At 38.6% G+C, this 12253-nt stretch overlaps 1 protein-coding gene and 1 pseudogene across 4 annotated transcripts in view; both read left to right on the top strand.

Annotated features, from left to right (window-relative positions):
• The window catches only part of EPSTI1 (epithelial stromal interaction 1), a 97487-nt gene that overhangs the window by 27849 nt on the left and 57385 nt on the right, over positions 1–12253 (top strand). For all 3 annotated transcript variants that reach the window (XM_079136961.1, XM_079136962.1, XM_079136963.1), the window contains exon 6: positions 8590–8663. In XM_079136961.1, the coding sequence (XP_078993087.1) occupies positions 8590–8663 (74 nt within the window). The remainder of the gene's footprint in view (positions 1–8589; positions 8664–12253) is intronic.
• Positions 3184–4415, top strand: LOC306659435 (ribonucleoside-diphosphate reductase subunit M2-like; annotated as a pseudogene). The gene has a single exon. The product of its transcript is annotated as a ribonucleoside-diphosphate reductase subunit M2-like (transcript).

Raw genomic sequence — 12253 nt, 5'->3', positions numbered from 1 at the left:
CTGGAGTTGATTGTGAAGTATTGAGCAGCATGAAATGCTCCACACTAAAGGAAAGCAATGCTTTCTTATCCTACCATCTCCCCCATGTTTTCCAAAGCCTCAGAGCTGGGGGCTGGGCAATGATTTTATGAAATATCTGGCATATTGTGCCCGATACTTATTGATTCAGAAATAGATTATAATTCATGTGACAGGCAGAATAATGCCCCTTTCTCCCTCAACATGTTCAAATTCTAACTCCTAGAACATAGGAATATGTTACATTACATGGTAAAGAGGAATTAAGTTCATAGCTGGAATTAAGATTGTTAATCAACTGACCTTAATATGGGTAGAATTTCCTGCAGCATCCAGGCAGGACTGATGTTGTCACAAGAGTCCTTGAAGTTGGATGAGGCAGGCAGAAGAGAAAGGAGAAATGACAACCTGAGACAACCAGTCTACACATTGCTGGCTTTGAAGGTGGAAGGGTTCATTGGAAAGGACTGTGGGAGGCCTGCAGAGGAGGAGAAAACCAATTTTCCCCTGGAGTAACTAGAAGGAGTACACCTTAATTTTAGTCTAGCGAGACTCATTTTGGGTGACTGACCTCTAGAAATGTAAGATAATACATCTGTGTTGTTTAAACTGTTAAGATTGTGTTAAGATTTTTTAAAATATAACAACCATAGGAAACTAATACAACTCATGTGGTTTTATAATTATGTATAAATGTCTCTTCCTATAAATCTCTAAAGCAGAGACAATGTTTCTAAAATATTAGGGCAGAGTAAAAGGAAGTCATTAAAAATGAAGGCAGTGTACCAGAAGTAGGTATTTTCTTTGCCAGTGGACCTTGCCCATAAGTAGACAGCATTTTGCAAATTCTTTCAGCAAGCTTTCATCCAAATTCAGTGCTGTGGGAGTAAACTTCCACCATAGTTTCCCCTCCTAATCACATTGATGAATTCAGCAATAATTTGATTTTTTTTTAGGCTTTCATAATATTACAAACCTAAAATATGAAAACCTTCACCTCCATGTCAAAGACCTCCTCTACCTCCTGGATTTACCTTCTGCTTTCTATCTCCTTATGTTTGAAATTGTATAATGCAATGCTGTGTCATTCCCAAATATTCCTATTTGATTCTCTCAACCTCTTGGGATATCATAACCTCAGAAAGTATGAGAAACCAGCAAGAGATCTGAGTGGCATCCAAAGCCTTTTCTTGCTCTTCCCCAGAGCTATGGCTGCCAAAGTCATTTGGAGCACTAGAAGTCACTGTGCTTTATATAGACACTGAGAAACATTGGTAGTTTCTACCTCACTGTATAGCGTTAAAACTAGTGAGCAGAATAGTAGTTATGCGTATTAGATGCAAAGATGCACACAAATACATATTTTTAGGAAATCTCATATGTTGCTTTCTTATTTCTAGGAAGCAAATAGTAGAAAGGGCTAATTGTTTAAGAACAAGTCTAGGGGTAAACTCAACATGTGGAAATCATTTTAATATTGTTCGTATAATCTGGGAAATGTTCTCATTTCCGAAAACTCAAAAGAACACAACCATTATCAAGAAATATGATTCCTACATTCTATGGTTGTTTTTGGTGGGGGGCATTAAAACTTTGTTGAAATGCATTCTATCCTTAAGGATAAAATGGGAACTCTCAAATGCAGATGTGGTACTAAGAGTACAGGCTGCTAGCTTCTCTGCACTTCACTTTCCTTGTTTGTAAAGTGGTATGGTAGAATTAAAGGCTACACAATAATCAAAGCCCTTATTACAATGCTGAACACTTAGCACTTAATGTGCCTTAACCTAATTATAAATGTAAAGAAGTGCTTTAAAACTATCTCATTTGACTAGTGTATTGACCTCTTGGAAGGAAGGCATAAAGAAGACAATTTTTATTTAGCACATTAATTGGATAGGTTCAATTATTTATTTGTTTACAGTACTGGGGATTGGACCCAGGGTCTCATGCATGATAGGTAAGCACTCTTCCTGTAAGTTAAAGTCACAGACCTTTAAATATTTTACTTTTCTTTGAGTTAAGGTTCTCACTAAGTCACCCAGGGTGGTCTCAAATTTATGATTCTCTTGCTCTAGTCTCCCCAGTAGCTGGATTACAGGGGTCCATCACCAGGCCTCATTCAATTTCTTCATTTCTGTTAAATCCACATGGATGGGGTTGCTGGAGAAAAAACCCACACAGCCTTTTTTGGCTATACCATATTTCTGGGCTTCCATCTCAACTTGGTGTTTAACAATGTCCAGTGTCTAGCATTTCTTCTTTTGTATTCTAGACCCAACCTTAGTTACCAAGACCTTTGCTCAATTTACATCAATTTACGTCTTCCTTTCTTCTCCTTTTGTTTCAGCACGTGGCTTCATTGACCGCTTCATAGGAAATAAAGGCCCATCAGGCCTTTAAGATTTTTTTTTTTCTGTTTCCTTACTCATTACTGCTTCTATCCCATTCCCATTTTAAGAAGGTGCCTTTCCTTGTTGCTGAGATGGATTCTTCCACCTTTGTTCACCATCTCATCTCTCCTCCCATCTCCTCAGGGATCTTGCCTCTCTCTCTCTTTTTTTTTTTTTTTTATTAAATTCATTATTTATTTTTTAATTTTTTACAGACTTCATTTTGATTCATTGTACACAAATGGGGTACATCATTTCGTTTCTGTGGTTGTACATGATGTAGATTCATACCATTTGTGTAATCATACATGTACATAGGGTAATGATGTCTATCTCATTCCACGATTTTTCATACCCTCCTCCCTCTCATTTCCTTCTACATAATTTAAAGTTCCCCCATTCGTCTCTTGCTCCCCACACCCCCACCCACATTATATATCATTCTCCACTTATCAGGGAAAACATTTGACCTTTGGTTTTTTGGGATTGGCTTATTTCACTTAGCATGATATTCTCCATTTCCATCCATTTATTTGCAAATGCCCTAATATTATTCTTCTGGGATCTTGCATCTCTTAATTAAGCCCTTTTTCTCCTTTTTCTTTCCTGTTTGTGTTTCCTCTCTCAGTATGTAGTCATACTCAAGTCTCTCAAATCTTAACAAGTAGCATCTCTCTATTCTAATCCACTTTCAACTTCTGTGTCTCAAACACCATGGGTCAGTTTCTTAAAAGACCTCTACCGAGCTCCGGGTCCCGCTTGGCCACTTGGCCACTTGGTTCCCTGCCGTCTCTACCTCTGCCGCCGCCGCCACCATGCTCTGGGTCCGCGTCCCGCTCGCCACCATCGCAGACCAGCAGCAGCTGCAGCTCCCGCCGCTGAAGGGGGCTCAGCCTGGCGGACAAGGAGACCCCTCCCCCCCCCCCCCCCCCCCCCCCCCCCCCGCCCTCAGCGGGACCCGCCCTGGCCAGCAAGACCGCGCGGAGAATCTTCCAGAAGCCCATGGAGCCGAAAACTAAAGTACCTGTCCCCAGCGTGGAGGATGAATCACTACTAAGAGAGAACCCCCGCCGCTTTGTCATCTTTCCTATCGAATACCATGATATTTGGCAGATGTACAAGAAAGCTGAGGCTTCCTTTTGGACAGCCGAGGAGGTGGATCTTTCCAAGGACATTCAGCATTGGGAAGCCCTGAAGCCTGAGGAACGATATTTTATATCGCATGTTCTGGCTTTCTTTGCAGCAAGTGATGGCATGGTAAATGAAAATTTGGTGGAGCGATTTAGCCAAGAAGTTCAAATTACAGAAGCCCGCTGTTTCTATGGCTTCCAAATTGCCGTGGAAAACATACATTCTGAAATGTATAGTCTCCTTATTGACACTTACATTAAAGATCCTAAAGAAAGGGAGTTTCTCTTCAATGCTATTGAAACTCTGCCTTGTGTGAAGAAGAAAGCGGACTGGGCCTTGCGTTGGATTGGGGACAAAGATGCTACCTACGGAGAACAGGTTGTAGCCTTTGCCGCTGTGGAAGGAATCTTCTTTTCTGGTTCTTTTGCGTCAATATTCTGGCTCAAGAAATGAGGACTGATGCCTGGCCTCACATTTTCCAATGAACTTATTAGCAGAGATGAGGGTTTACACTGTGACTTTGCCTGCCTGATGTTCAAACACCTGGTACACAAACCATCAGAGCAGAGGGTGAAAGAAATAATCATCAATGCTATCAGGATAGAACAGGAGTTCCTTACAGAGGCCTTGCCTGTGAAGCTCATTGGGATGAATTGCACTTTGATGAAGCAATACATTGAATTGTGGCAGACAGGCTCATGCTGGAGCTGGGTTTCAACAAGGTTTTCAGAGTAGAAAATCCATTTGACTTTATGGAGAATATTTCACTGGAAGGGAAGACTAACTTCTTTGAAAAGAGAGTAGGCGAGTATCAGAGGATGGGAGTAATGTCGAATCCAACAGAATTTTTTCACCTTGGACGCTGACTTCTAAATGAACAGAAGATGTGCTCTTATTTGGCTGGTTTTTTGTTTTGTTTTGTTTTGTTTTTCTCTTATCACCCCCAACCCTGCAAAAAAATCAGCTAAAATGCACCGGCCAGCTACACCATTGTCCACGTGTTCGTTAATGGCATCTAAAAACTGTGTAGCTACCTCAGATGATCCCAGCTTCAAAGTGAGGGAACCCTCAAGCAAGCCTGACCCAGTAGAATTAAGCATCAGTTACAACCATCAGGCATTTAAAAGAACAATATCACTGCTACAAAGCAGAATTAAGTATATTTAACTTGTTTGTAAATAAAACTGGCACTTTACACACACACACACACACACACACACAAAAGACTTCTCTACCACCAAATTTGGTTTTCCAAATGTCAATTTGTAGACTCTCTTTCACAGTCACTGGAATCAAGGAATCTCTATTTTAGGAAAGTAATGCTGTCCTTGGCTTAGGAACTCAACTTCTCTGACTTCTTTATTTGTTCCTTAGTGGGCTGAATTTGGCTTCTGTTTCTAATACAGATCTAACCAAGATCACCAATGGTGTTCTTAATTAAAAAATCCAATGGAGATTCTTAACAATTCTTAGCTATTAGTTATTAAATTCTCTGTCCTTTAATTCTACCCCTCTATATTTTTTCTGGATCCTTTTCCTCCACTTGTTTTTGATCTATGGATGTTCCACCAGGTCCATCCTTGGTATCTGATGTCTCCACTGGTCGCTGATATCTCTGTGCCTATAACCTCTTATCCTAAGGTGAAAGCTCCCACATTTAAGAATTTAGCCATTGCTCATGCTGATGGTTTTTGAAGTTCATATCTTTAGGCCAGAACATATATCTGAATCCCAGAACCATATATTATAGTACATACTTGGTATTTCTGCCTAGATGTTCACACCAATGCCTCAGATCCAATGGGTTCAAATTGAACTCTTGCCTTCATGTTGATTCTCTGCATGATTTTCTCCCACTTTTCTTACTCATCCCACTTACATCTGTACCTGTTATTTCTATCCCCTCCATTTTTCTGGACTCTGTTTTTATCCTCTCTATCCCTGGTACCCTAATTGGGGTCTCTCATAATTTCTTACTTAGATTATGATGAAGGCCACTCATGTGCCTCTTATATTTGTAGCCCTTTCTGCAGTTTATCCTCCATGTTGCTACTTGAGTGAGCAGCTTACTGTCCTGCTTACAATCATTTGATGGCTTACCACTGCCTTTGGTGAAGTCCAGACTCGTTTAACATATAAATTCCTTTATCATTTGCCCTTTCTTACTTTTCCAGTCTTATTTTCTACCCTTCTCTTCACAAACACCTTTCAGTTTATCCTTGAGCTCCTTGGAATTCCCTGAAAACTGGCATATTCTCTGATGTCTTGAAGACACTGTAAATTCTGGGTTTGCACTTTATCCAGGGACAATACTGGCCCATCATTGCCTTTGTGCAATTAAAAAACTAATTCTTCAATCCAGACAGTCAGTTTTGTGCTTGTTCAGACCAGCACAAAATAGGTGATAGATGGCACTTTGTGAGACAAGAAAGACACCTCCTTTGTGTTGAAGCCGCTCATTGGCTGGGGAGCAAATTCTGATGAGCTAAATGCTAGCTTTCTTTTCACCTTTCTGACCTCTCTGTTGGAACCCCCTTGAGTAGTGAACAACAGGTGTACAATGAAGTGCATGTTTACACCCATCTTCCTCCCATTCCTGAAAAACTCTTGCTTATTTAAGATTGGTCTCTACCTGAGAATTTTTTTTTTTTTTTTTTTTTTTTTTTTGGTATGAGGGGTTGAACTCAGGGCCACTTAACCACTGAGCCACATCCTCAGCCCTATTTTGTATTTTATTGAGAGACAGGGTCGGTCTCACTGAGTTTAGTGCCTCGTTTTTGCTGAGGCTGGCTTTGAACCCCCTCAGCCTCCCAAGCCAGTGAGATTACAGGCATGCACTGCCACGCCAGGCTTCTACCCCATGATTTTTATCTCTCCTTATACCCATGAGTTTTGTCCTTTAATTTGGCCATCAGCACCTTGGAAAATCTGAAAAAGCTCTGAGTATCCTCTCCGTAAAAAAGACACTCTCCTAAAGTATAGTTCATTCGTGAACCTGAGCTTAGAGGCCATATTTTGAATGTTATTCTTGGCTCTTGTGTCCAGGATGGAGCCTGCCACTTGGTAGGTGCTGAATGAATATGGAACTATCGAGAGTATTTCCTGACCATCTGCTTTTGTGTTTTTTCTGTGTGTTCATATTATTTCACTTGCAAACTGCTTTCCCTAATGTACATACTTCCCTCATTGCTTTCTTGTCTATATCCTTCACAATTTCCTGGGTAGTCATGGCTTTTTCATAGCTGCATTACTAGCAACTAACAGCACAAAGCATATAATAGGCGTTAGATAAATGTTTGTTGAATAATGAGATTCAGTGACATTAAATGATTTGCTGAAGTTCACTCAGTGATGGTGGACTAGAGAAAACATGATTCCATCTTTTCTTCATTTGGATCTCATGCTCTCAAATATGTTGTTTTGCCTTTGTATATGTGCATAAGTACCTTTGGGTGAGTCCTTTACTTAAATGGGAAGAAATAAACAATCTGACTAACTCTAAGTATTTGGATTAGTATAGTAATAAAATTAATGCCTAGGTTGATAGGTACTGAATACAAATTCTCAAATACGCAATGATTTTGCAAAATCTTTCTCTTCTGATGAGGGATAGACAGACTTTCATTGGGTAAAATTTAGCTGCCATCCAACTGTTTTGTGAGTTGGAATCTTGTGAAGAGAATAAAACCAATTCTCTCAATTCCTGACCTTGCTAAAGGAACCTACACTTTGTCTCTGGACACTTGTGTGACTTTTTCATTATTCTCAAAGGAGTGTGCCTTACATTGGTTTCATCAGTTCCTACTGCTTGCTTGCTGTCATTCACACTTTCAGTTATTTTCCTCTAGGGGATGCAGGGAGCTTGTCATAAATGACCACTTTTAGTTTCATGATTCAGGACTTTATTCAGATTGGAATCATATTTAGTTGGTTTTATAATTCTCCATTAGTTATTGTCTCATTAACAATCCAGTTGCTTATATTATAATGGCTTCCTTTGACTCTAGTAAATTTCCTACAGATTTTTCCTAAAACTAAAGTCGTTCCCATTTTGCCTGTCAAAATGCCATAGTCCTGGGTGAATGAAGACCTTCATGGAAATGGACAGTTTTTCCCCTCTTTAAAAGATGGAGCCAAACTTAGAGTTTAACAGTGATGATTTCCATTATTCTCTTTTCACAGGTCTTCCTCTGGGCAAATCTAATTTATTTATTTATTTATTTATTATTAAACCCAGCTGCTTGCTCTCTTGGATTCATGTAAAACTTCACATTTCCTGTGTTGTAAACTTGTTTCAACTCTCTATTAAATTTGTTGTCTAAGAGTTTTACTTATTTTTCTTAGATAATAAAAAAATGACAGTTGTGTCATGGTGAGCAAAAAAGCAAATGTTCTGGGTTATTTAAATTGGATTCAAATATGCCAGAGCCATAGTGTCAGTAATATCAAATATGAAGTCCTTTTCTCTCTAGGCTCTCTAAATATCTAATTTAAAAAAATAAAATAACTCTTTTCTATTCAAGTGGATGGCTTTTTAAGGACATATTCTATTCAGTCTCTCAACAGCTTTAAGTATATGATTCTAAGTCAGAAGGGAGTTGGGGTGACTTATTGAAAATCTTTTCCTGAATGCTTTAGTAGAATGTGGGTGTATACATAAATTTTGTATGAACTATTTAACTGTTTAATATCATGTTAAGTTAACATACTTGGTACGGAAATTTTGTTTTCATTAGAATATTTTGAAAACACTGCTTAAAAATGTTGCTATCATTTGAACTAAAATAAAAATGTACAATGATGATTCTGTGATTCCAGTTAAGTTGGAAGAAGGGAGCTGTAGAAAGATCTTGGGGCTCCTGGCTTTCAATCTAGTGGCTGTGGGTTCTGGGAGGGTATAATCTTGGAACCTCTAGAAGGGAAACAGATTAGACCAGATTAGACTTTTGGGCCACTGAGACCTAAGAATTTTGGACCTTGGATAATTTCAACATAATTCTACCTAAATCTTCCTTAATTGATTACATTTTGATCTTTGCAATTTCAGAGCAATAAACTAGAGGAGAAAAAGCAACTTCAAGAAAAACTCAGAAGAGAAGCATTCAGAGAACATCACCAATAGTAAGTTTATGTTTTCAGAACGTTGTCCATTTATAGGCATATCACTCATTTAGCTTTTAAATTCTAGATGATGGTAACTTTTCAAACACCTGGCATTGGATTAATGGCTGTTAATATTATGTAATTGAACTCTGTCATCATGTGATGATCTAAGATTGGAGAATCTATATTCACCGGTGTGTATTCTAGGAGTCAATTAGCATTAAAACTACTAAGTCTGAAGAATTCACCACTATAAGTAACTTGGAGGACCTTTTTCTTTGGTGATCCAGTGTGCTCCTGATTAAGTTGACTTCCAATATACTGATGCAGGGAGGAAGGTGATTGAAATGAAATGCTGAAGCAGAATCTAAACTAACTAGGGGTTTACTCAATAAACTGAGGACTTTCATACCATTGTATTTTGTCTACTCAGTAATTGCAGTCATTTAGCAGTTATTGTCAAAACTCCCAATTGGTGGTCATATGCTAAAGTAATTTTCTATTATACCAAGTTAGTTTTACACTGGAACAGGGATGACTTGCTTACCAGTGAGGTGTCTTAAGGAGAGGACTGGGAAGTTGAATGAGTCCTCTGCCTGGAGAGTTTGAATTGGGGCAAGGTCAAAGATGAAAGATTCTTGGAATTTTCAAATGTTGGGGATTGTGCAGCCCAGCCTTTTTTCTTTCATGGCCTTCCAGTTTTTTGAGTTTGTGTTTTACTAAATACTAAAGATCAATCGCCTTTTTTCTGTAAAGAAGAAAAAAAGTTTTGCCCTCAGCCACCTCCCACACTATCAGTGGAGTTGAATTCAATTACACGCACATTTTACTCTTGCACTTTCTTCTGCTTATCGTGAAAGTCCCAGTTAACCAGGAAGAAGAGAAGTTGGCTAAAAATGAGAAGTATCTCAAATTGATTTTTAAAGCCTATTGAGAAACACAAGAAGAAGTATATATGTGTGAGATTTTTTCTTTTAAGAGCATTGTGTTTTGAATTACATTTGAAATTAAAAGACCAAATAGCTCATGAAATGAATGACCACTACATAGCTAGAAATATGAAAGGGACTTCTTAGAAAAGGTGGATCCTCCCTATAAAATGTCTTTAGCACACTTTCTTAGAACCAGTTTATGGTGGAAAAAAATGTCTAGGAAAGCTGTTAGAATTTTAACAGCACAAAGATTTCACCAGACCAGCCAGACTGCCTGCCCTCTACCCCGCCAAGTTAGATTCCCCTGAAGCTGTCAAATGAAGGAACACAAAATAGAAACTCAAATAAGAAATTCTTTCAAACGAGTCAATACCCTGCTAGTTTCAGCATTCTGTGATGTGTGGTTCAAACAGCAGACCAGGAACGATGTGTTTTTTCTGTAGAGAAGACAACCATGGACTTGAGCAGACTGTAAATCCAAGTTGCTGAAGAAAAAACACATGATGGCCACCTGGGGCACCACCACGAGAATCTTAATGTGCTCTTTCTTCACACCTTGTTCCTGACTGCGTTCATTTGTTTCTGATTATTTTTGGTGTTGTCAATTATTTAGCTAACAGGCAGAAAACTAGGCTTTTATTGACATCCAAAGGGACTCTCCTGAGTGTAATAATGAAGGCAGTTTATTGAATGCCTGTGAGGTTGCTTTCTAATTGTACACATTAATCTGCCCATGCAAGCTGGCTGAAAATACACAAGCAGATTGCACATGCAGATGGAGCACACAGGATGGTTTTTATGAAAAGACCTCTGGAATGTACTTCTGCAGTACTGTCTTTTCCTTAAAAATCGAATGACTGTGACTATTCAATTGGCAGCTGAGAGCAGACCAGATTAATGATGCATTAAGTCTGCCACTCCGACTGGGGACAGATTCCGATATCACAATTCAGAATTAGTTCTAGGATTCTTGAGCCTGAAAGCAGAGGGTAGGAATGGGCATTTAACCTCGGTACAGTTTTCACCATTATTTTTAGTCTGTGTACCTATTTACTACTTACAGAAATTCAAATGTGATATTTTTTAGAATGGTCTCCCCTATTAGTCAGCATTACTGGTAGATGCAAAAATCTGAAGTAACAATTCATAAACCTCTTTTTTTTTAATATCAAAGAGAGAATGCTGTGACCTTGCTCATTTAAAACATCGGATAAGATAAATCGCAGCATTTAAATTTTTAAATGGTAATTTGTAGGGGTGTGGTAATCTTTCTAATTGTGTGCTTTTGGATACATGTTAGATGGATTTGGATTTTGAGCCTATTTAACAAATGATGGGGCTAGGGAAGGATGTAAGGTTGTATAGATGCAATTTACATACAGGTGTTAGGGAAAATGTTATTCTTTTAAGAATTTTCTGGAAGAATCAGGGTTGACTGTTTTAAGCACTTAAAATTGTAATTCATATCTAATAACCATTTAACTTAAGAGATTCTACATTTATGTAATCTAAAAGTACAAAGTGCTTTGCTCTTTTAAATACAAGTAATAAGAAGCTGCATAACTGAGAACCTGCAGAGTGTCAGGCTCAGCATTAGTCATATAGACTTGTTTTTTCATTTAATTTTCAGATCAGCCCCATTAGGGATATATCATCTCTGTGTTACGGGTGGAGATTTGGGTTATTAATTTTTTCCAAAGTCAGAGATGCAGTCAAATCAAAGAAAGGGATGCAGTCAAATCTGGTCTTGAGATTTTGGTAATTAGGAAAAATAGGTAATTTAGGGCTGTGGTGTACTTTGAAGTTCAGTAATATCAGGGTAGGGTGGGCTGAGGAGTACCATCAACAGGGTATATGCGGTGAACATATTGGAGAGGGTTGGTCAGCCCAGAGAGAAAGATTGTCCAAAGTTGACTTCTGTTTCTTCCTACCAAGATGTAAATTTTGCCTACAGTAGGCAAAAAGAAAGGCTGAGGAAATCAGTCTATTTCTTCTCCAGTCATTATATAGGAACATGGTCCTCTTCCCAGGCTCGGCACTGGGTTAGTATCATTATTAATCTTACTGGAGGATGGATGGGCTTTCCTGACCTCCTAGCTATCCTCTTCTCCTGGGTAGTTTCCAACATTGTTTCTAGGAGACAGAGGACTCAGTTCTTAAAACCTCAGTTGGAAAAGCTCTTGAAACCATGCCCATTTCCAAACAGGAACTTCATAGTCCTGAACTGCCAAACCTCACCTCCAGCTTAGCTCTTGAGTTTAATGTTGGGAAGTTTTCTTCATTTCTGCCATCAGAACCATGTATCTCTTTTACTTCCATTTGAATAATTGTCTGCTTAGTTCCTAGGAGGCACATCTTCATCTATTTTAGTTTTTTAGAGCTGAGAATCCAGGCAGGTCTGCTGAATATGCACACTTTGGCCCCAAGTTTGCTTTCTAATATGCTCACAAAACTTCTAATGCCCTTTGTGGGAACTTCTGAAAGACACTTAAGGGCTAAATCGTTCCCTTATCCATATGGTAGGCTTAAATCCAACCTTGACTTTATAATTTAAGCAAGGTGAATAGAAAGTCATCCTATTTATAACTTTGTAACTTATGCTAATGAAGCAAACTTATAGATATAGAAATCCCATATCTATTTTGTTCAGAATGAGACTGAACAGCTTATGAGAAA

The sequence above is a fragment of the Sciurus vulgaris genome (assembly GCF_902686455.1).
Source record: "Sciurus vulgaris genome assembly, chromosome: 4".
In the NCBI taxonomy this organism is placed as follows: Eukaryota; Metazoa; Chordata; class Mammalia; order Rodentia; family Sciuridae; genus Sciurus; species Sciurus vulgaris.
Note: the sequence above shows the minus strand (reverse complement) of the source record. Positions and strands in the feature narration are given on the sequence as shown.